The sequence below is a fragment of the Danio rerio genome, chromosome 14 (assembly GCF_052040795.2).
Source record: "Danio rerio strain M-AB ecotype USA chromosome 14, GRCz13ab, whole genome shotgun sequence".
NCBI classification, from domain to species: Eukaryota; Metazoa; Chordata; class Actinopteri; order Cypriniformes; family Danionidae; genus Danio; species Danio rerio.
Window position 1 is genome coordinate 32,593,583 of NC_141034.1, and position 26,153 is coordinate 32,619,735.

The 26,153-nt window shown below is 33.1% G+C and overlaps 4 protein-coding genes across 4 annotated transcripts in view; 3 read left to right on the forward strand and 1 right to left on the reverse strand.

The window, feature by feature from the left end:
* acsl4a (acyl-CoA synthetase long chain family member 4a) overlaps positions 1-4,167 on the forward strand; it is a 20,500-nt gene extending 16,333 nt beyond the window's left edge. The window contains 1 exon segment of the mRNA NM_200649.1: positions 2,489-4,167. Within this exon segment, the coding sequence (NP_956943.1) occupies positions 2,489-2,646 (158 nt within the window). The 3' untranslated portion in view covers positions 2,647-4,167.
* Positions 4,160-18,376, reverse strand: nxt2 (nuclear transport factor 2-like export factor 2). Its single transcript, NM_001312912.2, is given in 7 exon segments — positions 4,160-4,467; positions 7,873-8,017; positions 8,130-8,216; positions 8,316-8,375; positions 8,552-8,680; positions 10,081-10,133; positions 18,165-18,376. Coding segments are annotated over 4 exon segments (432 nt in total). The 5' UTR covers positions 8,331-8,375; positions 8,552-8,680; positions 10,081-10,133; positions 18,165-18,376; the 3' UTR covers positions 4,160-4,282.
* psmd10 (proteasome 26S subunit, non-ATPase 10) lies at positions 9,475-13,712 on the forward strand. The gene is given in 5 exon segments (NM_205754.1): positions 9,475-9,635; positions 9,759-9,857; positions 10,100-10,246; positions 11,254-11,420; positions 13,271-13,712. Coding segments are annotated over 5 exon segments (681 nt in total). The 5' UTR covers positions 9,475-9,521; the 3' UTR covers positions 13,425-13,712.
* The window catches only part of xiap (X-linked inhibitor of apoptosis), a 10,276-nt gene continuing 2,032 nt past the window's right edge, over positions 17,910-26,153 (forward strand). The window contains 4 exon segments of the mRNA NM_194396.2: positions 17,910-18,320; positions 21,559-22,346; positions 25,288-25,387; positions 25,806-25,872. Coding sequence (NP_919377.2) covers positions 21,578-22,346; positions 25,288-25,387; positions 25,806-25,872 — 936 coding nt within the window. The 5' untranslated portion in view covers positions 17,910-18,320; positions 21,559-21,577.

The window sequence follows — 26,153 nt, forward strand, 5'->3', positions numbered from 1 at the left end:
TTTCATTCCAGAATTAATTTATTTTTGAATAAACCAATGACTGGAATTATTGATTTAATGACCCATTCATAAACACAGTCACTTTCATTTGTTTTGAGGAATCATTTTAATAACGATTCAGTAAATTACTATTTAAGACAGTTTTGTTGTCATTTTATTTATCCACAACAGGCCTAAACCAGGCAAGGCACACAAACATACTTTTTACATAACATAGCCACAGCCATGTCACCCTGCAGCCCAAGACCGGTTACTCACTGAAGCTAAGCAGGGCTGAGCCTGGTCAGTACCTGGATGGGAGACCACTAGGGAACACCAGGTTGCTGTTGGAAGTGGTTTTAGTGAGGCCAGCAGGGGGCGCTCAACCTGTGGTCTGAGAGAGTCCTAATGCCCCAGTAAAAGTGAAGGGGACACTACACTGTCAGTGGGCGCCGTCTTTCGGATGAGACGTTAAACCGAGGTCCTGACTCTCTGTGGTCATAAAAAATCCCATGGCACTTCTCGTGAAAGAGCAGGGGTGTAACCCCGGTGTCCTGGCCAAAGTCCCTCTATCGGCCCTTACGATCATGGCCTCCCAATCATCCCCTTCCACCGAATTGGCTGTATCAACGTCTCTCCACTCCACCAATAGCTGGTGTGTGGTGAGCGCACTGGCGCCGTTGTCCTGTGGCAGCCGTCGCATCATCCAAGTGGATGCTGCACACCGGTGGTGGTGTGGAGAGACCCCCCTTATGATTGTGAAGCGCTTTGGGTGTATGGCCATACACAATAAATGCGCTATATAAATACACATTACATTACATTACATTACATACTTGGTAAAATATAGTTTAATCCCTGGGGCAATGCATTTAGGTACAAAAAATAGCTTGCAGATGTTTTCATTTTTGTTTTTTCTTCATTTGGTTTGGATATACTTTTTAGTCAGCTTGTATGCATTTTATTGATTAAAAGTTAAATATTTATAGTTCTACAGAATACCATATAAATCATTGTCCCTCAAAAGCGTCATGTAATGACCCTATCTGTCTTTTCACTAAAAATGTTTGTCAGAAAAAAAGTTTATTAATATACAAAATTGATCTTAAGAAATCTTTCTTGTTCACTAATTTAGCATATACATTTGATTTCTTTAGGATCATGTCAGACTAAAGACTAATAATGCTGACTAATTAGAGTAATAATTAGGGTTCCCACCCTTCTAGAAAGTATGTTAATTTTAGGCATTTGAATTCAAGGAAAGTACTTAACAAGCAGGTCGTTGAAAGTGCATGAATTTAAAGTTTATGCTGTTATTTCAGCAATTGCTATCAAAAACTAAACAAAAAATCTAAGAAAGTCTTAATTTAAACATCTTAAATTTAAATCTTTTACATGAGCTATGACAAATAATGCATTATATCAATACTTCAGAAACCAAATTTCAAATTTGCCAGTGTTGAGTTCAGCTAATCGTATGAAAGTTCTGTGAACTTGACTTTAAAATGGATGCTTGAAAATGACACATTCAAAACATCCTCATTATGAAATTGTTATGTAAATACACAGGGTATCAGCTGGGTCTTAGTCCTAAATCCCAAAAACTACATTTTGGTCCTTAAAAATATACTTAAATCTACTTAAATGTTGTGTTGTAGGTGTTAAATATTCTTTAACAGGTCTTAATTTTCCTTTGTTCATGTATAGCTACTCACTCTGGCCCTTAATACCCATACAATTGCCAACATTTCGTCTTAAAGCTTTTAACTTTTTATTTAAACTGTAAACTGTATTTCTTACTGCAATATTTGTTTAAAAGTTCTCCATTTATGTATTTCTGTGGTTACTGACCTGACCTATATTTTTTATTATTATTATTATTGTAGACTGAATTAGTTGACAGCTGTTTTGTTCTATTATTGGTCAGGGTAATAGGGTTTGTAGATGGATATTTGAAAATGACTAAAATAATATTCAAACTAAATTGTTATTGTATTATTACATTTTAATCATTTTTTGATAGAGCAAGTGAAAATCTTTTCTTACTAGGATATTTGAAAAAAAACTTTAGCATTTAGACCTGTTTACGTCTAGAATTTCATTCATAATGGTCTAAATGTCTTTTAAAAATCTTACATTTTACTGATACAGTGTTAGGTGTAAATGAAATGTTAAGAACAGGAAGGATTGTCATGGTGCTATATATGCTGGGGTGTGATACACAAAGGTGCTTGATTTAAAATTATTAAGGGTTCAAGTCCTTGTGTCCAAAAAAAAAAAAAAAACCTGGAAACCCTGACTAATCCAGAAAATGTTTCTTATAATCACAAAAAAAAAAAATTCTAAAGAAATCTTTTGTTTTCACCAATTTAGTATATACTAATTATTTCTTCAGCATTATGTCAAACTGAAGACTAATAATATTGCTAAAAGTTTATATTTATTATCACAAAAACAAAAAATATCCTGAGCACAAAGCGTATGATTGACCCATCTTTCCATCCCTTAGTTAAACTCCAGCGCTTCGAGATTCCTGTTATGGTCCATTTGAGTCCGGAGCCGTGGACACCTGAAACCGGCCTGGTGACAGATGCATTCAAACTGAAGAGGAAAGAGCTAAAGAACCACTATCTCAACGACATCGAAAGAATGTATGGCCACAAGTAGGACCTCTATAACAGCAGCCAAAGACATCTTCATCAGCTCCTCGCCATGCAACATTGCTGTATATCAATAAATGTAAAACAAACATTTGCCACAATTTTCACCACCGCCCACTGCTTAGTGACGCACACAGCTCTCAATTGCTGTTGATCTGTGTACATTTTTTACTCCTGAGCATTGTGGGCTTTGTAGTCTCTCTGCTGTGAAATAGTTTACAATTAAAGTTGTAGCTGATTAGATGGGGATGTTGTTGGGTAAGGGATGATTTTAATGAGTTGTTTCTCCTTTTAGCACACTCTTGTAAAAAGAACTTCAACCATACAACAGCGATGTACTGCCATCACCTGTGCTCATTTCAATACGTGTGAATCTTTCGTTCACTTGCTTTGTTTGATAGCATTTGTACACTGAATCCGCTAGCCGAGGTGAAGTCTTTGCACTGCAAAACTAATATATAGTGATGTTTCTGTGCCTTCTGATTGGTCACTGTATTAAACGTTAATTCCCTACTGACTATAAGTTAGAAGTAGATTCCTGTGCTTCACCCATGCAGTGCATTAATAGTCGTTATTTACTTGAGATTTCTTTTTAAAGCAAGTTTTTCTCACTGGACTACAATGTTCTGAGTTCTAGTTTTAGGAATTCACACATTTACTAGTCAGTCTTACTCTTACTCATGGAGTGACTCAGGATGTTTCAGATGACTGGCAGGTGGTTTGTTTGCTAGTATTTTAGATGTTAGTTAGATTGAAATTGAATGAAGGGAACATTTTTTTATGAACAAATTCCTTCTTAAGCCACAGATGTAAAGTTTGTATTACATCTGTCTAATCTCTTCACGTCTGATCTTTTTTAAAAACCACTCAGTTTAGCGATTGTCACAAGCTTTTTTTTGTTGAATATTCCACTTTTGCAGGCTTTTAATAATATTTGGTAATACGTCAACATGTCAGATTGCAATGCTTTGTGTATGAAGTTGAAAAGACAGGAAAAAAAAGTAATTGTTTGAAAAAAGAAACATTAGAAAATGAATTTTTCTCCCTCTATAAATATAAAGCAAGTGAGGTTGAGCTTTTGTCCGTCAGTTTATATTGTATACTGTATTTTAATTTATTTGGTCAAAACTACATTTCATTTGAACCCTTGTTTAATTTATTTGATTCTAAAGGGGTGTGATCTGTATAAACACTGTAATTTCTTACATTTTGGATTACCAAATGTTTCATTCTGGGATGTGCGTTTTATTTATGATGATTTTGTCATTTGCACTATTATTTGTGTTCAGGGATTTTTAGCCATTGTTAAATTAACAGCCATCAAATTCAACCAATTCAGCAGATATTTTCCCCTCAAGACCCTCAGGGTTACCGTCACCATAAGCAAGAATATACAGCAGTCAAGTGTTTGCGTTGAGAAATTGTGAATTTGCTTGTAGAATGTTCTATGATGCTTATTTATTATTTTTATTGTGTGTTGCTGTATGTATTATGTGCTGAGGACAAGTAAAATCATTTTGTACTCAAATGATGTGGCATTTTATTTTTGGTTCAACAAACATTGCTTTTTTTATTATTATTATTTACAGAACACATTTTAATAAGTAGTTTACAAAAAAAAAAAAAAAAAAGCCAGCTGAAGCTCAGTTTGCCCAGTCTTGAAACCGAAAACAGTCACTTGCGATTTTCCATACTGGCTGGTCACTGTTTGGAGAGGCTTGAGCTGTTAGTAAGAAATTCTGGTTAAAGAATCTCTGTTTGTTTCCCTCAAACTTCACAGAGCCCGCTGCAACCACTAACAATGTTGTCTGGCCTTGAGTTGCTTGTTCTGTGTGTAAAGGAGAAAAGAAATTATTAGAAATCATTTGTCTTTTTAGCATTAGAAGGACATTTTAAAATATATAAATGGGTCAAAGATGATAATGGACTTTCAAAAATATTTTTTTACACTGAATGATGAAGCTTCTACTTAAAGCGATAGTTCAACCAAAACTGAACATTTTATTCACCCTTCACTTGTCACAAACCTGTTTGAGTTTCTTTCTTCTGTTTAAAAAGTTACTTTGAAAAATGTTTGGAAATCTGTAACCACTGACCTCCATAGTATTAGAACTTCCTATTGTGGAAGCCAATGGTTGCAGGTTTCTAACATTATTTTTACATATCTCTTCATTTCACAGAAAGAAAACAAAGGTAAAAACCTTTTTCAGGGTAAATACAGGCATCAGAGATTGAAATTTAATACCATTTAAGACCCCTTTTTAAATTTTAAGACCTCGTCACCAATTTACATTTCAACCAGTAACATTGTTGACATTTTAAATTGCAGTATAATTACTAAATACTGACAGTAGGGAACCAATCCTAAACTAAAACATTGTAAATATTCTGAATAAAAATGCTAATCCAGCAGGTGGTGCCTTTACAACAGCAGGAATAACCCTGGTCATTGCAGTAAACAAAGCCGTGTGATGTCAAATCCAGACAGATTTTTTGGATTTTATAAACTACACAGCATCCCAATATTCAAAGACTAAATTCAGGCAAACTTTAGCATACTAAATTTAATACCTTGTCAAATAAATTTGCTAATTAATTACTAAACATTACTCATTTACATATTTCTTAGCCAAAAGTTTTAAATGTGTAAAAATGTTCTAGGTATATACACACACACACACACTTTTTTTTAAGTATAAGTTTTTGAAACTGATAAAATGAATTCATGCACAACAGGTACAAAAATACATGGAGAACTTCTAAACAAATGTTATGAAGGTAATATAGTAAATAGAGTTAATCAAGGACACATTTGTTAAAAGTTTTATTAAGATGGATTGTTGTTGATTGGAAGGGTGTTGGCCCGATTGGGTAGCTTTACATTGGCTTGTAATAATAATTAGAATTTTTTCAACCTACAACTTAATTTTTAACATTAAAGGTCTAAAAATTTGTTTCTGAAATTAAAGACATTTTAAGGCTTTTTCAGACCCTGCTAACACCCTGTTTAGAGATGAGCAAACATTATTTTTGGGATGAACGATTCCTTTAACGTTATATCACAGGTGAGAACCTATGAACCTACTTAACATTAACAGTAGTAGTAGTATCATAAAAAAAAACATCAAATAAACCAGTTTCTTTGATATTTTATTGAATAGTATTAATTTTATAACTATCACACCACAAAAGTTGAAAGAAACATTTATTTATTTTAATATTTAAAGCCAAATATTTAAAAGGAAAGTTCATCTAAAATTAAAATTCTGTCATCAATGACCCTCCACATGTTTCAAACATGTTTGACTTTCTTCTGATGAACACAAAAAGATATTTTGAATAAATGTGACCCATAATATTTTTCCTACTATGGAAATCAATGGCTACTAGACTCATTCAGTAAAACTTTAAAATAATGGTCCATTAGTTAATGTATCTACTAACATGAACAAACAATAACATATTTATTTAATGTTATTTAATTAAAATCACAGTGCATTAACAAATGTTAACAAGCACAACTTTGGATTTTAATAACGCATTAGAAAATGTTTTTCTTTACAAAACTTTTCAAACTTAGTTAGAGGCCATGGGTTATTCCATTTCTTTATTGTTTTCTCAAGATCATGACTTAATTTTTTCGTGATATCGCCATATCAAAAGTTGGTTTCTCCTTATCGCGACTATTGTCTGGTTATCCTGACATAACAAAAAGTTGACCACTCAGGTTTACTAGCCATGCTTTCTGCTTTTTCTAAGAGGATATCCTAGACACGCATACAGTAGCTTGATATCGCATTATTTACAGGGAGACACTTTTTAAAGTAATTGTAAATAACATGCAGAAAAGATGCATTAAAGCAAAACCAGGATCTTCATAATTTTTCATAATCTAATTCACACATGTAACAATTTATTTTGAGCCTTGAACCTATGCTTTAAAATATTTACATTTAGTCATTTAGCAGACGCTTTTATCCAAAGCGACTTACAAATGAGGACAAGGAAGCAATTTACACAACTATAAGAGCAACAATGAATAAGTACTATAGGCAAGTTTCAGGTCTGTAAAGTCTAAGAAAGAAAGCATTAGTATTTTTTTTTTGAGTACAGTTAGTGTAATATCCAGAGAGGCAATTGCAGATTAGGAAGTGAAGTGGAGATTAAATAGTTGAGTTTTTAGTCGTTTCTTGAAAACAGCAAGTGACTCTGCTGTTCTAATGCAGTTAGGGAGTTCATTCCACCAACTGGGCAGATTGAATGCGAGAGTTTGGGAAAGTGATTTCTTCCCTCTTTGGGATGGATACACGAGGCGACGTTCATTCACAGAACGCAAGTTTCTGGAGGGCACACAGATCTGCAGAAGTGAGAGCAGATAAGAAGGAGCAAAGCCAGAAGTCGCTTTGTAGGCAAACATCAGAGCTTTGAATTTGATGCGAGCAGCAACTGGCAGCCAGTGCAAACGGATGAGCAGCGGAGTGACGTGCTCTTTTAGGTTCATTAAAGACCATTCGTGCTGCTGCGTTCTGGAGCAGCGGAAGAGGCTTGATAGAGTTAGCTGGAAGCCCAGCTAGTAGAGAGTTGCAATATTATTGTAAATAATCATCGATAGTCCTATATGTGGATATAATCATAAATGTACATTACGCTCATATTATGATGGCTGTTCTGAATGCCCTTAATGTGTTGCACAAATTTAGAATCTGCTACTGTAGACAAAAAACACTGTTGTTACACCTTCATCAAACACAATAAAATTACATGTAGAACATCTTGTTTTAAAGGCTGGAGTGTACATCTAAAATATTTTCGGTAGGCCAATAATACATTCAGCAGATACAAATAGCCTAATAATAATAATAATAATAATAATTATAATAAAATCAATTATTAGATAAATAAAATTACTTTCTTTTTTAATCACAAGAAAACAACTTTTTGTTTTGTCAAGATCCCAAGAAAATTATTTATGTCGAGATCACAAGAAAATTAAGTCATGGCCACGACAAAACAAGAGCTAAATATAAAGAACAGTATTTCAATGCACGGCCTCTTAAGACTTTTGTAGTAAATAAATTAACTGACATAAACTAAAGGACCATCATTCTAAAAAGCTACCCAAACAATGGGTAATGGGGTGAACTATCACTTTAAGAGCAATAAGTTAACCACAGTCTTGATTTTGCCTTTTTGTCATATATATAAAGGTATTTGTATTTGTACTTTTACATACCGTGTACAGGCTGGCAGTCAAGAGTTTGCACTTGAAACTCACTGGATGGAAGAGACTCGAAGAATTCACCGAGAGCTTCTTGACCAGTGACTGCGTTTCCATTCCACACCAGCGTTGCTTTGTCCAGATACAGCCTCTTCAAATTCTGTAATCAACCATTCACTTTAAACGCTCTAAATGTCAAGATACTTTACATAAAAGATAAGCATATAGGCTATTGACGGTTAAATTAAACCATACGATGAGCTTAACGTTACCCGTCTTTTCTTATCCATGCACTCGTAATAGATATTGATGAACTCCTCTGAATATCTGCACGACTGGTCAACTTGAGTCCTGAAATCCTGATCAATAGCAAATAGATGGCTATTATATAATATAATCTAATGATATAACGCACGTTTTTATGAGAAAAAAATAATTGTGCCAATGAAGAGACTTACCACCGTTAAAGACATGACTGGTCTTCCGTCTGTTGTTTGTCTTTGTGCTTGATATGTAAACTAAAAAACATGGAGTGAAAAAACGGACGAATGTAACGTTAACGTTAGGAGCCAAATGAAACCAATGGTGCGACTTAAAATAACTGTATTTAATAATAAAACAGTAAATTATAATTTATATACACATTGAATGAAATTATAATTTATGTAGCAATAATAGACTCGTACTATCTCACCCTTTAAAAACAAATCCAGCATCCGTCAATAATGTGCTCAAATGTGTGTCCACGATATTTTGTTCCCACTGGAAACTGCACCGTTTTCTTAAGTTCCGTCTTTTTTGTAGTTGGCGTTGTTGCAAAAACCTTGTAATAAACGGACACATTATGTCTCTAAATATTATTTCTTATACATTGTACATTATTTCAAATTACTAAAATGTCAGGAAAAGTCAGTTTGTTGAACATCAAAAGTCGACAGAGTACAGATTAAGGTCCTATAATGGAATTCACTAGCGTGAATAATAAACGGAAAACACTTATAAATCATAAAATGCGGAAAACTGTTAACAGATATTGTTTAGTGTACCATATCCTGTGATGAAGGATTGTATTCGTTTACTATATTCTTTATATTGTTTTGTTTACTTGTACCGTAATACAACACCAACCCAGATAATGTAAGTTTCTACGCTAGTCACTGAAGATAACTCCAACATATTTTTACAATAGTTTCTATGGGTTTTAGTATTATAGTATTTATTGTTTAAAGTGTTGGCGACAGTATTTTAACTCTGCATGATCTGTGAAGCTGAAAGTAAAAAATTAAATCTAAATTTTAAGACTTTTCAGTCATCTGCTGTATGTTTCAGAAATTATATTAAATTATTATCATTAAATGTAAAAAAAAAAAAAAAAAACATTAAATGTTATTTTTTTAAGTTTAGTTTTTTTTGGGGGCTATCAGAAACTCATATCTATCAGAAAACTAAAGCAAGTCAACTAAACTGAATAGATTTCCCGATTTTTAGGTGTTTTTATACACCTTTATTTTAGGTACTTTCTGGCATTTTATATAACTATTCAGGCACTGTTTAGCGGCACCTAAGTCAACTGTTTTATCCAATGAGATTGCTGCTTGCCTGTTTTGGGCGGGGCTATCTAGATTGAATTGTCATACTGGTGCTGCTCACCAAAGAATTGTGAGATGGAGGCGAGAGTTTCAAACGTTGAAGTCTGTAATTTAGCTTACGGCGGAAAGTTTGAAGAATTAAAGAAATGCGTTTTGTCTGACAATTCACTAGCGGCGAAAACAGACCAGGTAAGTGTAAGCAGTTGCTGCACATGTGTGCTGGTTAGCATGTTGCTATGATGGAGTCTTTCCATTTATTAAAGATTGCTCAGAGGTGTGTGAAAGTGCTTTGCATGTTTTCGTTTTGTACAGGACAGCAGGACAGCTCTGCACTGGGCTTGTTCAGCTGGACACGTGAATATCGCGCAGTTTCTGTTGGACCTTGGAGTAGAAGTGGATCTTAAAGATGATGTGAGTCAGCATTGTGTCAGAATTCAATCCTAAAGCCTTCTACTGCATCACTAAACGTTATTTTATTTAATCAGACGTGTTGCTAAGTATTTATTTTGTTTCAAATGCATACAAAAGTATGTAGTTCATAAATGACAACAGTATTGTGTGTCTAAATGTGTAGACACAAGCAGAGCAGACACCATTGTTATGCACTTCATATCCTCTTGGTGGAGATCTTTACCTTTTTTATGTGATTTCAGGCTTGTTGGACTCCTCTTCATATAGCAGCATCTGCTGGGAGAGAAGAAATCGTCAGATCTCTAATATCCAAAGGAGCTCAGCTGAACTCTGTTAACCAGAATGGTTGTACGCCGTTACACTATGCAGCATCTAAAAACCTATACGAGGTAGCGTCTATGTTTCAATCAGAGGGTTACACAGACTTAACTACTTGACATTAGATTGTTATTTTCTCTCTGTTTCTTTCACTCTGTTGTACTGTATGTTAGACACAGATGGATCAAAATAAGCAGGTCATGTGTCTGAAGCAGGGCAGTGATTAGGCAGATAAAGCATTTAGAAAAACAGCATCTGATGATTAATTGTGAATGGAATAAAGGGTTGTGCAATCAAAATAAATTATATGAGGTGTATTATTAAAGAAAATAATTGTTTTCATAATAGAAATGACATAAGATGTTGAATGCATCAGCTCAGGAGAAATTCCCCTTTCAATATATAAATAAGCAAGATTAACCCCTTTTTTATAAACCCCTTGATTTTATGTATAAAGCATCATTTTTTTTTATCAGTTCTGGGCAATGATTAGTTGCATCCAATATAAAAAGTTTGTTTTTGGATTTTATATATATATATATTTGTTGTGTTAAATGTGTTTGTGTTATGTATTTATTATAAATATGTGATGCACACATACTTGGAAAAACCATACTAAACAATTTTGTTTGTTAGATATTTTAATTTATATACAATTTTTATAATATAAATAAACATTTTCTCTGGTATATCCTGGCATGTGTGTATTTATATATACATAATAAATATATACAGTAAACAAAACGTAAATTGATTTTCACCCAGCTTAATTTTAATATAGATAGAATGGCCATTATTAAATCACATTACACAGAGTTTTATTCAGTAAATATTGGCATTATTATTTAAGGCAAAATTTAATTAAAATGAAGCTAGATTTTTTTACAATAAAACACTCATTTGTCCCCTCTTATTAAAGTAGTCATTGCTACATTCACTTTCATTGTAATCATAAAAACTTAGTTCAAATCCTTAGTGATTTTCTTTTACTGATAAAAATGTGTATATTTTTATTTATTTATTTAGATATGCAATTAAAAACCTGTTCATTTAAAGTGTTCTTATCATTGTTTTTAAGATAGCCCAGATTTTGCTGGAAAATGGCGCAGATCCTAATGCAACAGATAAACTGCAGTCCACACCACTGCACAGAGCATCTGCTAAGGGCAACTACCGCCTCATTCAGCTTCTGTTGAAAGAGAGCGCTTCTACCAACATTCAAGACTCCGAAGGAAACACACCACTGTAAGTTTGTAAAGAACCACCGTCTAATAGTGCTGCTTGTTGTCTGCGCTTGGTTATATCTACTGTCTGTTTTGTGTATTTTTACATGCCTATTATTGCCTACATATTTGCTACAAACCTATAGAAACTCCCAAACACATTCCTTACCACATACAAGTGTTGTAAGAATTGGAGGTCTCTTGGTTGCTGGGCTGAAACAGAATAGGTACCATGAAACTGAAACATAATGTGGTTTCATGTCACAATGCCATATATATATATATATATGGCATTGTGCCATACAAAAATAATTTTCATTATTTTTAAACACTATTGTTAACCTCATTAAGATTTTTTTTATTGTTTTTAAGTTGGCTTGCCTAGTTAACCTGATTAACCTAGTAAGTTTCTAAATTTATAATAACTACACACTACAAACATTTGTTAAGCATTAGTAAACCGTGAATTCATTATCTGTTAAGTATTAACTTTACATTAATAGACGTTAATAAGTAGTTATAAAAATACAGCTACAAATGCTGTATTATTGACACATAAGCACTTGTACAATGTGCTTAATGATTCTATATTTTTATACTTTGTTAATAATTATGCTTCCATTACTTAAGTTTGACATTATTTACAAACTAGTTTAAGAATAGTTGGTGCTGTTTTAAGATCATTCAGAATGCTTAAGTAAATGATTAATAAACTATTAAAATGAGCATTTATATATCTTATTATTCAAGCATATACTAATAGTTGATTTGAATGGTAAAAATGCTTTATTAACTGAACTTCATGCAGTTTTTTGGCCTAAAGTGAGGCCTGTTTATGCTTTATAAATCCCTTATAAATGACAATTAAAGACTTATAGTTATATTGTTGACAGGAAAAAAGAAAATAAACAAATGAAGTTGTATTAAATGAAAAATATAATTTTTTGCAATCTTAACTAAAATAGAATTACTGTACAGTTTAGACATCCCTAAATGACATTGAAATGTTGCATCTCTATGTTATATTATTGTGTGTAATATGTTAATAAACATATTACACATACCATGTTATATTGTTTTTTGTTTTATCCAACTTTATTTAATTGAATTTCTTTTTAATTGTATTTTGACACTCCTGTTAATCGACAATGTTTAAAGATTACAGTAATTTTATTTTTTAGATAAGATTGCAAACATTTATTGTTCAGTTGATACCAAGCCTTTAATCGTCATTTATTAGGGAAAGCATAAATAGTCCTCACTTTAGATTAGGTCACAAAACTAGATCAAGTTGAGTTAATAAAGCATTTATTAACATACATACATACAATAGTAACTATTAGTATATGCCAGATTAATAAAATACATAAATGCTTATTTGAATAGTTTATTAATCATTTACTAACTAATGATTCTAAAAACCTCCAGTTACTCTTAAATTGAAATAGTTTGTAAAAGATGCAATACTTAATTTAGTCATAAAAAAATAACCATTAACAAAGTTCGAAAACACAATCATGAAGCACATTTTACATGTGCTTATAAGTTAAGAATACAGCATTTGTATTTGCAGTTATAAACTGCTTACTAATGTTTATTAATGTAGAGTTCATGATTAACAAATAATCAATTCATTATTTGCTAATGCTCAATAAATGGTTCATAGTGTGTAGTTTTTATAAAGTGTTATGATGTTAGTAACAAAACCGTTATAACCGTTGCAATTGAAAATCAGCATGGAAATTGTGTTTTTACCAACATTCTTCAAAACCGCGTGGCATTCTACAAACGTTCTTAAAAATATCTTCTTTTGTATTCAACTGAAGAAAATGTTATATATAAAATTTGATTATTGTTTTATTTTATTTCCAGTCATCTTGCATGTGACGAGGAGCGAGCAGAGGCTGCAAAACTCCTGGTGGAGCATGGTGCCAGCATCTACATTGAAAACAAGGAAAAGATGACTCCTCTGCAGGTGGCTAAAGGTGGGCTGGGCTCTGTGTTGAAACGCATAGTGGAGGGTTGATGAACCCTGACCAGAAATTTAGGAATGCACTTAAAGCTGTTTTTATAAGCTGCTGGTCAATAATGAATGCTTGTCGGAGTTTAAGGCTTAAAAATAACATTCTGAATATTATGTGTTTTTTTCTACCATAGATGCTTTATTTCTGTTAAATCTACAGCTTGGTTTGTCTTTGTTAGTGTAAATGTAAAAAGTTATTTCTAATTTTGTATCACTCTGAAAAGATCACAACAAAACTGTTTTCCATCTTGATGCTTGTTTTTTAATAATGAAAATAAATTGTAATTAAATACAGTTGATTGTTGTATTATTTTATCTGATTATGGAAAATATGTTTGTTTATTCTATAAAGGTCTGATATCTTGCAAATATTCACTTTTTATTCATGTACAGCGGTGAAAATAAGCGTTGAACATGTCATGTTTTTTTTTCCTAGGAATAATTTTTCTAAAGGAGCTGTTGACATGGAATTAAACCAGATTTTTGTAAAAATCCAAACATTACAAATAAAACAAAACAAAAATCTGTAAAAAAAAAAAAAAAAGTATGTGTATTTACAATAGAATAACACAAGGAGAAAGAACAGAACTAATGAAACGTATTCAATACTTTTTGGTGATGACAGCTTAAAGATGTCTATTTTGGAGAATGAAGTCACATGCATTGTTCAGGTGTGAGTTTTTCACAGACATCAGATGTTGGACTGAAGCACCTAATAGTAATTTACAATGAGGAAATGCAGAGGGTTGCTGAATAACCACTAATAGATTTCTGGGCTTTCACTGCCTTTCTACACTTCCCTTTCTTCATGTGTTCAATAGTTTTCCCTGTTTCATTTCATTTTAATACACATAACTTAATTTGAAAACTAATTATATATATATATATATATATATATATATATATATATATATATATATATATATATATATATATATATATATATATATATATATATATATATATATATATTTAAAAGTTTATTTGTTTTATTTAATTTATTTTTTGCATATTTGGATTTCTTTGGAGACCAACCATAACTCCGGTGTGCATGTATGAGGTGTCATTCGACTGTCTGTCTATTCTATCTATCTGTCTATCTGTCTGTCTGTCTGTCTGTCTGTCTATTCTTTTAAATACAATATTCAGCTTTTATTAAAGACATGATGCTGTAATAACTAAAAATTTAGCTTAACAGTTTACTTCCAATATATTTTGTAGCAGTTTTTCTGTTTTTTCAATATTTTGATTAAAAAAAAAATGCAGTCTTTGTAATGATAATGTGAATTGTTAATGGATTGTGAATGGTAGTGTAGAGAATTGTGAGATACACTTTTACCGTCAGTCATTCAGTTTTTGCTTTAACACTCGGCATGTGGCTTTTACAAGTTCTAGTTCTCCTTTTCATAAAAAAAAAAATCTTAATGAGTGGATTCAGGTAGACTTCCTCCTACATCAGTTCTGTAAAATAATATTCATTAGATCATCATAAAGCAACTGCTGACCACATACATTCAGAAAACCCTTATAAAGGCATGTGTTGTGGGTGCCAGTTCCAGATTCCATTCTGTCAGCGAAAGCATAACCCTTCAAAAACAGTAGTGGTCAGTAACTTCCCCAAATGCAAATCTGCTTGGCACGATTCCGTGGTGATATTCCATACCTGAACACTCTCAAACACAAGAAAATCCCTTTCATGAATACAAAAGTCCCTCAAGCTATAACTGCAGATATCAGTTTCACCCTCACAGGTTCCATCAGCATGAACTATGTGTATTTTTCATTGATAAATAAAATTTCATTGATTAAGCTTCTTTTTAAAATTTTTGCTCAAGAATCAAATTCCAATCATTTTTATGGCAGCTTCTACTAATAACTGGTTTTGTCAGTTCAAAAGTACCATGCAGAAACATCCTATAGCAAGTTCACCAGAAAAATGAAACGTCTGTCTTCATTTACTCATCCTCCCTTGAGTTTCTTTCTTTTGTTGAACTTAAAGGAAGAACATATACTGATGAATGTCAGGGAAAAAATGAGCTATTGACTCCATAGTATAGCGGTAGTATTGATACATAGGACTTCAGTATTATTGTGCCTATTTTACAATTGAAGTATATACTGTAGGCTAGTAATATGGAAGTCAATGGTGTTTTTTTTTCAACATCAGATTATCTTGTTTTGTGTTCAACAGAAGTAAGAAATTCATCATGTTTAGAATCACTTGTGTGGGTAAATAAATAAAATTTTCAATTTTGGGTGAACTATCTTATTAAACATGTAAAATGCATTGTCACACTGCAATATTATGCAACTGAACTTTTACATACATAACTCAGATCCCACATGACTGGGGAATGCATATTTCAGTACCTTCTCTATAAGTATAGATAATATTTATCTCTGTACAGCTAGAATTCACACACTGTGTAAATGCCCCACTATATACTCACCGGCCACTTTATTAGGTACACCTTACCACTATCATGTTGGACCCTCTTTTGCCTTCAGACCTGCCTTAATACTTTGTGACATAAATTCAACAAGGTACTGGAAAATTTGTTAGTGATTTTGGTCGATTTTAACATGATACCATCACACAGTTGCTGCAGATTTGTCGGCTGCACATCCATGATGCGAATCTCCCGTTCCACCACATCCCAAAGGTGCTCTATTGGATTGAGATCTGGTCACTGTGACGGCCATTTGAGTACAGTGAACTCACTGTCATGTTCAAGAAGCCAGTCTGAGATGATTTACGCTTTTTGACATGGCGTGTTATCCTGCTCTTTTTTTTGGGCCACACATTTTTGACAGTGTACAGTGTGTACTGGGTATGATATATATTCGAAGAATGAAATGGTTGGATCTGCGTTCCCAACGAAACTGAAATCTAAATAGCTTTGACAAGAATGTGGTTTTATGTCCTAATCTTACATGCCTGACGTCAGTAAACATATTATAGTACCACATATAAATAACATGGTGGATTGTAATTGAGTATTTCATCTTATTTTTAATGTGTTATTTGCATGTATTTGTTTGTTATTCAAGTATTTTCATTTTGTGAAACTTTTACATCTTCATTATGTTGCTTCACATTGTGAAGCAACACAATAATAGGAAAATAACAAATGCAGTATTTAGTCAAAAAATCAGGAACACAAGAGAAATCAAAACAAACAAACAAAAATCGTATATGTAGATTTAAAACATATTTTTAAGGCAGTTTCCTCAAATGGAGTATTTTTCTTCTCTCCCTTGCTGAGCTATACTTTTTGCCACTTCAGCAGAACTTACAGTAAAAGATCAGATTTATTCATATTTACTCTGAAGGTTTTTACATAGAGATGTGTTTAAACTTTTTTGCTTTAACATGACCTCTAATTAAATTTAATTGTTTTTTTTTTTTTTAAAAACATAAAATTCTAATTTTTAAAAATGCAAATCTTAATGTAGTCAATCAACAGGCGAAGTATGGTGATAACCTTTTTAATGCAGATTTTAAGCTCTTCATCTGCATTGCCATGTCTTAAATACACAGAGCAAGCAATGGAAGCTAGGTGATAATCTAATTTAATCAGCAACTTAGAAAACCAAACCAGTAACTATGTAAGTCAATAAAAAACAGGAACACAGCAAAACGGGTAAGAGAACACAACATAAAGAACAAAAGATCATCCTTTAAAGTATAAACTGTAAAAAGACAGTATGCAGAAACTGCAAAATACATTAAATTTTGGTATTTATTATTGTAAATTAAATTTTGGCTATTAGTGGTTTCTGATGTAAATCTGCTGTAAAATGAGGAGCTGTTTACGTCTACAGTATATGAAATTCCATGTTTGTGTACAACCATCTGAATTTAGTAGATTTTATGTATATAAAAAGCTCATCAAAACATTAAAATAATACATTTGCAAAATAAAATATAAGATAATTAAAGCTGCTAATGTACAACATTAGATATTTGTCTCCTTATTGGTAAAATAGATTTTTCTTAATGTATATTTTATGTTGTATGTTTATGATTGCAAACACAAGTCATGATTATGGCATATTTGGAAGAAAAATTTATGTAAAATAAAATATCTTCCAACGTACTGTCCTATTAAATTTGTGCATTGCATTAGAATAAATAACTAGAAATGTGTCATTCATAATATTCCTCATATTTTGATAAAATATTGCATATTGTTCTACTGCAATTTTAATGACTTTTGTTCCTCTTTTTTGTAAATTTCCGTTGTATAAAAGCTTACATGTAAATACTTTTAAGTATTAGCGTATCTGCTGATATGGTATCTTATTTACTCAGGCCTACTTGTTTTTGTGTACTGAAAAACCACCACTGTATAACCTGTCTTTGTTAACTGTATAAAGTAACGTATGGTATTTTCCAAACGTAATGAAAAAAAAAAAATGAAATGAAAATGATGTGGTTGGTTTTCTGGTAAAACGATACAAAAGTCCCTTTTGACAGAAGGCGTCTTGCCAAATTTCCCACCACTGCCCACTTGGGTGAATTGTGACGTCTCATACTCTACTTCCGTAACGTTAAACATTTCATTTAAATTTACTATAGTTGTTTTTATTTTTGTTTATTAATTTAATCCTTCTACTGAAAAAGGTAGTGTCGATTTGACGTTGCTTGGAAATCCTAGTGCAGAGCCCCCAATCGTCTCTCTGTGGCTCTGCCAGTTAACGTTAATGGGATAGCACGAACGTCACGTTGCTAACACTCACCACAGTAAATTCCTGTTTGGGTTGTCACCATTTACGCATCCATCCCTCTGCGCTGCGCTGTCTTGTAATCGTTACTTGCCTTCGACCAAGAACAGAATAAAGTACAGCTTTCCTTTTTTGAAGAACTGCACTGGATATCGTGTTTCCTGACCGAAGGTAAGCAGACATTGATGTTGATTGTAGCACGAATGTTAGCTAATGCTAACGCTAGTGCTTTGTACTTAACCTTAACAGTCTGGTTGTCAGTGTAAAGGTCGAAGTGTAACGTTAGCTGGTCAGTTGCTCTGTGATCTGCTCTCATCTTTAATGTTTTGCCTGTCTTCTTCGTGCTGTTTTTAATTTGATAACAAAAGAAAAGTGTAAGATATCTGATCTGAGACCACTAACCTTAACTGTCATAACCGAAACAACTGTATGCCCTGTTTCACCGTCGTGTGCCATGAGGTTGCACATACAGATATTTGTAATTAGTAAGGTAAAGTCTTGCTTCATAAGTTTATCCTGTTTAAATAAGCTGTTTACGAACCAGTTTCTATCTGGTAGACCAGCTGGACAAGCTGGCCATACTAGTTTATGGTGGTCCAGTTGGGTTTTGGAACCTGGTCAACCTGTGACTGACAGTTGTACATATAATTATTGTACATCGATTATAGATTAAAGTTGTCACTAAGTTACCACTACCTTGCACGCAGTTTGTATTTGCATTTATGTGTTTTACATGAATGAATTGTATTTATAATATTTAAATGGCATATGTCAATGTTTTGATTTTTCAGAAACGTAATTATTTTACACAATAAAACAAGAATGTCTTTACTGTAAGCTAGTACCTAGCATTTAAGCTACCAAAGATTATATTGTATATTGAATGTATATCATATACATTTGCCTCACTGTTTATATCTTCCAATCTTCCACATTAGATGTACACATAAATGATTCCAGTACTTATTTTGGTGTTATTTACTGACGGTCATCACTAGAGATGCTCCGTTCAGGATTTTTGGAGCCGATACCGTGTACAGATTCCTCATCATGGTTATCGGTCAATATTGATTACCAATTCTGATGCTTCAAGCTTTATTTAACTTTAACATTGCATAAAGCACATTTTCCTTCTAAGTATGATACTTAAGTGGAAATCTCTCCTTGGCTAAGAGAATATGTGAAGGATGTTGCATATAATCCCTTAAACATGTCTCTTTTAACAATTTAGTGTGGACCTGAAAAATGACAAACAAAGCAATTTGGAAACATTGCAAATGATGAAAGAGTAATTCAACATGTTTCAATAAAGAAAAAGTTTTGAGAGCATATTTGATGCACATGAAGTTAAAATGGATCTTCCTCTGCTTGTAAACTCGTAAAAGAACACTTGCTATCAGTTTATGTGGTCGGCCAGATTAGTCAGGACTAATTGTATCATAAAATGTGATTAGATCAGAGCATCCTTGGTCATTACTATAATAATAACAATAATAGTTAAAAAAAAAAAGTTTCTGGGAATTGTTTAATAAACTGCCATATTTTCCTTTATGGGAGTAGCTTGTTATTATGACACACAATGAGGTGAGATAATGTTACTAATTGTCATGCCCATGTCAGCAATTGATGATATAAGTCTTTAAGTCATTCCACTTGTTTTAATAAATGTGAATTTAGACCTTTGAATCATCATGTTCATTATGTACAGTTATATGATGTAAGGATGATTGGGTAATGTACATGTCAGTGTAGAGTGGCCTGTGCAAGCATTTCTGAAATTCTCTTTGAGAACAGGGAGGATGTTATATTTGAGTCTCCTACACATGCTGGAGGCGCTGTTCACATGTGACTGACAACGCCTCTGACTCTTAAAGTGACAGCAACCTTAAAAATTCCCCTTGATTCTTTATATTTTAAAATGTCTAAAATAATCTTATCTTTTGACACAAGTTTTTAAGATTGCTTCAGGTCAGCTGCAGCTGTAGGAATTCATTCAGTATCATGTGTCAGTGAAGTACTGGTGGATATGAATAATGTGCAAACAATGTATAAGCAGCACAAAGGCACTTCCGCAAAGTTTGGAACATTCTGTTCAGCCCTTAATGTTCACGCCGTTCCCAGTGACTCAATTTGATATCGTACAGTTGTCACAAATGGCATGTGACGTCACTGGTGTATCTGATTAAGGCGATTATTTTGAAAACTTCTTTGTAAAGATCAATACTTTTGCTCAGTCTTGCCTGAGTTATTGACTTAAGCAACCACATATTTTGTCTTTTTCACTCTGAAAGTCTATCAGTCAATACTCAACCAACAAAATATGTGTAGATTTCTGAAGTAGATAAAGTATATTGTATATATAATCCAAAGCACTTAATATTATGAAGTGTAAAATGCACAAAACGTAATTTATAATTATAATTTTTCTCTTTAGAAACTATTCTAATGTGCTAATTTATTTCTAATAATCAACAAAAATGTAAAAGTATTTTAACAAGTTTTACTAAAAGTTTTTTTGTGAAAACTGTGAAACATGCAGTACTACATTGTCATTTAAAAGGTTAAGACAAAAAACTTTATCAAAGACATTGAAATGTTACAAAATTATATTAGAAAGTTAAAATTATTACATAAGATCTGACTTTTTTTGTCTTAAGATTCTAAATCAATTCTTAAATGTTCAGAATCGATTAAAAAAAAGCCATACACATATTCTTTGTTTAACAATTTGTTAAAGTTATAAACAAATAAAAATCTTTCCCATTTTGGTATTTTTATATGAAAGTTTGTTCTTCATAATTGCTCTTTGTAATGTGCCACTTTACATTCAAAGCTAATTAATCCAGAGTTGAAAACAAATATATATATATATATATATATATATATATATATATATATATATATATATATATATATATATATATATATATATATACATATATATAAATATATATATATACATATATATAAATATATATATATATATATATATATATATATATATATATATATATATATATATATTTTTTTTTTTTTTTTTTTTTTTTTTTTAATTTTTAATGATGGCAGTACTATCTTACAGAGATTCCAATGATGAACAGAAGCATAGAGACTCTTATTTTGGTTCCAATGTAAAGTTGTAAGGATAAAAATGTACAGCAGAAGAAATGGGAAAAATGTAGGTTAAAAATGATTTTGGAATCATATCGTGATCCTCGGATCGGATCGTGAAGTCCCTAAAGATTCCCACCCCAGTTATAAAATTTCACAATACTGCTGGTTGTACTATGTTATTTTTATTTATTTATTTTTTAATGAATGCATTTATTTATATCTGTTTTTGACAGATTTTTTTACTTATTTATTTGTCCTATTTTAATTATTATTTTCTTCTCGTTTTTTTTGACAGAAATTTAGTTACTACAAATATGGCACACTCAACTCATAATGGCGAATTGGAATCTGACAATGTGGCAGCTGATTGGTCAGTCATGAAGAATCGGGTGAACTCTTTTCAACGTTTTCCATATTCTGAAGACATTTCAGCACAGCGGCTGGCCCGAGCGGGCTTTTACTTCACAGGCGAGGGGGACAGGGTGCAATGTTTCAGCTGCAGTGCCACTGTGCAGAACTGGAACAGAGGTGACACCCCATTGGAGAGACATCAACTGGCATCTCCGGACTGCAGGTTCCTCAGCTGTGCTCATGGTATGAGAAACTCTAATTCGATCCAGAGTCCTGATTACGATGAAGAGGCCGAGAATAGAGAGTTCCTCCTCCGCACGGGAGAGGTGGTGGACGAGTCCATGTATCCTGTTGTACCGCACATGAAGAGTGAAGAAGCGCGACTGAGTACTTTCAACAACTGGCCAGCAGACTCTCCAGTTCGGCCTGAAGACCTGGCAGAAGCAGGGATGTATTACATTGGGATAGACGACAATGTGCAGTGCTTCTGTTGCGGAGGGGGTCTGAGTGGATGGGAGCAAGGCGACGATCCTTGGAGTGAACATGCGAAGTACTACTCAAACTGCTTCTTCTTCTTGGGCCACAATGTGGGCAACGTCCCCCTGACAACACCTAGGCCAAGGGCTAATGTCCACCCTACAGACACTTTTGAGGGGCGTCTTGATAGCTTCAAAGGCAGACAGCATCCCATTGACCCTGAGAGATTGGCCAGAGCTGGTTTCTACAGCACAGGTAACTTTTGTTTTCCTTGGAGGAGTTTTTTTCTATGTTAGTTGTATTTTTATTGCATTATGTTGGTGGACAATAGAGCACTGAGGTAATGATGAATTTTTGTAGGCCAACCTGGATATGAATGATATTGATTAAAAAGGTCAATAGAATTTGGATTATTCTGAAAATTAACATACATTTAGTTGTCCTACATAGTTTTAAATTTTGAAGCCAAAATAGGGTCGACGCAGTGGCACAGTAAGTAGTGTTGTCACCTACCAGCAAGAAAGTCGCTGGTAGTGAAGGGAAGTTCAGATCATTTTACTGACTCAGATCTTTGAGTCTCATTCATGAAGATGAACAAATCTTTTTTCGAGTCATTTCGTTCATTTGGTTCAGTTTGCCAAAATATTATTAAAATGTTACGAATTGCCTCCAAACACATCTACAACTAGCCCAAAAGGTTGATTGCACGACAAATAAGTCATAAATAGAATATAAGAAGGAGAAAATAATAATTCAATATTTACCTGCTCTTTTGTCTAAGGAGGCATTTTTGTCTCTTTGCTCAGCTCACCTCTTCATGTCTTACACTGACAGTCACATATAATGTTAATCAATTCACAGTCTAAGCCGATAGGAGCCATGATCGTTCGTTCATCACGTGATAGAATGACTCAAACCCGAGGACTTGAGAGATGAACGGTTCAATTCTTTTTCCGGCACTAAACGCTTATGATTGGCCCGTGAGGAACGAGTGAATCAGACCCGATAGAGGACTGGAGAGGTGAGCGGATTAATTCTTTTTCCGGCTCTAAACGCATATAATTGGCTTCTGCCAATGTGATGAAGACTTGAAATTAACGATACTACCTGCACAAATGTGCGCACGCACGGATGAACGAATAACTCCCTGAGAGGACTCGTAGTTCCCGAGTCATATTGAAGATTCGATCAAAATGAACGACCCGTCACTAGTCGCTGGTTCGAGCCTCGGCTGGATCAGTTGCTGTTTGTGTGTGGAGTTTGTATGTTCTCCCTGCGTTTGCATGGGTTTCCTCCGGGTGCTCCGGTTTGGGTTCCGGCATGGGTTGCAGCTGGAAGGGCATCCACTGCATAAAAACATGTGCTGGATCAGTTGATGGTACATTCCGCTGTGGCAATACCGGATTAATAAACGGACTAAGCCAAAAAGAAAATGAATAAATGAATGAAGCCAAAATACTGACTTAAGGCACTTTTTTATGGTTGTAGTGTCTTTTGTCCTATCAAGTTAAATGGTTTTCCATCAAATAGCAAAATCAAGTTACATAATTGGCTCAAAAAAGCCTTTCATGTGACCATGTTTAATCTCTGACCATCTCTGTACTTGGACTTGTTAGCTGTTTGTTGCCAGTTTTCACAGCATAAATAAATAAATAAATAAATGTTTTAATTTAAGCCTGTTTTTAATCGCATTTTAATAAAATTATTAAAATGTAAAAGTTGTGTTTTATTAGGGTTGGGTCGATAGACAATGCCATCATACGTCGCCGACGGCCAATAGACATCTCGGTGCTAAGCCAGCATCGCTATTCTCTACCCCGCCCCCATCGCAACAGAAACCCGCTTGCAAAAAATATACACTGCCCCGTTTACACTAATATGTCTTAGTTTTAAAATGGCGATTTTAGACCAAAAATATCCACTTCCACACAGTCAGAGGAGGCTCTGAGCATAAAACCCCAGAGAGCAGTGCACATTGGGCACTATATAAAGGATGTACTACTGGATCGCGTCTCACTATAGTTGTTGAACATGATATTTAATTAATTTTGTCTCTTTCTAACGACTCTTTGGTCTTTTGAATCTATCAGGTAATGTCACAGCGTCAGTACACTGCTTAAATCTTTTGCTTTCACGCTTATACTTAGTAATTTTAGGGAAAACCTCAGATACTGGTGGTTGGTTTCTGTTAGCTGTACACCTTTTTGATTTTAAATTTGTCGACCCCATTATAACCACAGATCACTCTGCCTATTCATGCCAAAGTCCAAAGAAAAAAGTGATTGACGGATGGCAATTTGTGTGTAACTTATCTTTATTTAAATGTATGTTGAGAAATGTAAATGTATGTTGGTTATGGGTAAAACAAAGACCATGCGGGTCAGGTTGTTGAAACGGTAGGCTACAAATAATTGATTTGTTATGAAGTATTAATAATGAATTTGTTACGAATTTTTAATAAATAATTAAGTTACTGCTGTCTACGACGACAATGCTATCGTTCATTGCAATGTTTCACATTAGACATTGTACGATGCCAAATTGGTCGACATCGCCCAACCCTAGTTTTTATTATCTTTTCTTGCATGTTTTTTTTTTCCTCTCAGAAATGAAATATAAACTTAGAATTTATGCTTTGTTCCCACAATTTATTTTCATGCATTTATTTTTTAGATATTATAAATTTACAGACCAGCAAAACATAGCTCAAAATACTGAATAAAAAATTGCCAGATATATAAACTCGCAATCCTAAGGGAAAAATTCATAATGGCAACATACATTTTTGATGACTGAGTATTTTATCTTGCAGTTTAGATTCTAATTTTTCATCTCATTTATATCAATATATTACCATAATTTTATGCCTTAAATTTTGTAGCATCTTTTATAGTAATTTTGCCTCAAGATTACGATCTTAACCTACTTAGGAGCATAAAATATGATATAACCTTGTAGTTGCAATTATCTTGAGCTTCTATAAACCACAGATTTAATTTTAACCATTTAATTAAAAATACATTTAGAAAAACAATTTTACTCTACAACAGTGGAGCCAGAAGTGTTAAAGTGAAAAGTTCCTACCGACTTTATTTCAGTGTTTTGATATAAAATGTATATTTGCTATAGAAATATATGTCAAGCAGCACTGTTTTGGAAAATGCTGAACAACCTGTCCTGCTGTTTGGTCTTACAGGTGAACAAGACCGTGTGATGTGCTTCAGATGTGGAGGAGGAGTAAAGGCATGGATGCCTGATGAAGACCCTTGGGAGGAACATGCCAGACACTATCCAGGGTGAATTACTTTCTCATATTTTTAAGACATTTGCTTGTAATAAAATAGCTGACCCAAAAAAAAGAGTTTCGAAAAGATGTTTGTTTTTAAGTAAGTAAATACATTAATAAATGGCTAGATTTTAATGAACTTGCTGTCCAATGTGTTCTTTTGATTACTGTAAAAACATTTAAATGCTCCAAAACAACAACACAATTAGGATTGGATTATAATACAAATTCTGTCTGATGATAAAAATTATTCTTATGGCTGAATGAATAAAATGGAAAAATCATTACTATTTTATAGTCGATAAAATAAATTGAATGCATTTTAGGTAAATGTATAGTTTATTGTATATATTAGATCTAGATCTAAAGTCCTGAAGTCCAAAAACAGTCTGATTACTAATTCTGAAATTATTGTCATTGAACTCCAGTTGCAGTTTCCTTCTGGCAGAAAAAGGAGAAGAATATGTCAGCAGTGTTCAACTGAGATATCCAAAAGTGAGTCCTTACCTACACCAACACTTGTACTCTCCTAACTAAAGAGAATTCGGTAACACATTATGTTCCATCTCCTTGTTCCATTTACTTAATTGTAGAAATAACAGAATTTTTATTAGTTAATATACCAAGATACATGCATCATACCTTCATCATAACCCTAAACATGAGTGCATTTAGTGTATAGTACTAAGGAGCCTTTAAAATAAAGTGTAACCGAGAATTCATAGCTCTTTACAAATTCATTTTTATTCCATTAATAAATATTGTGATTTTTTCAT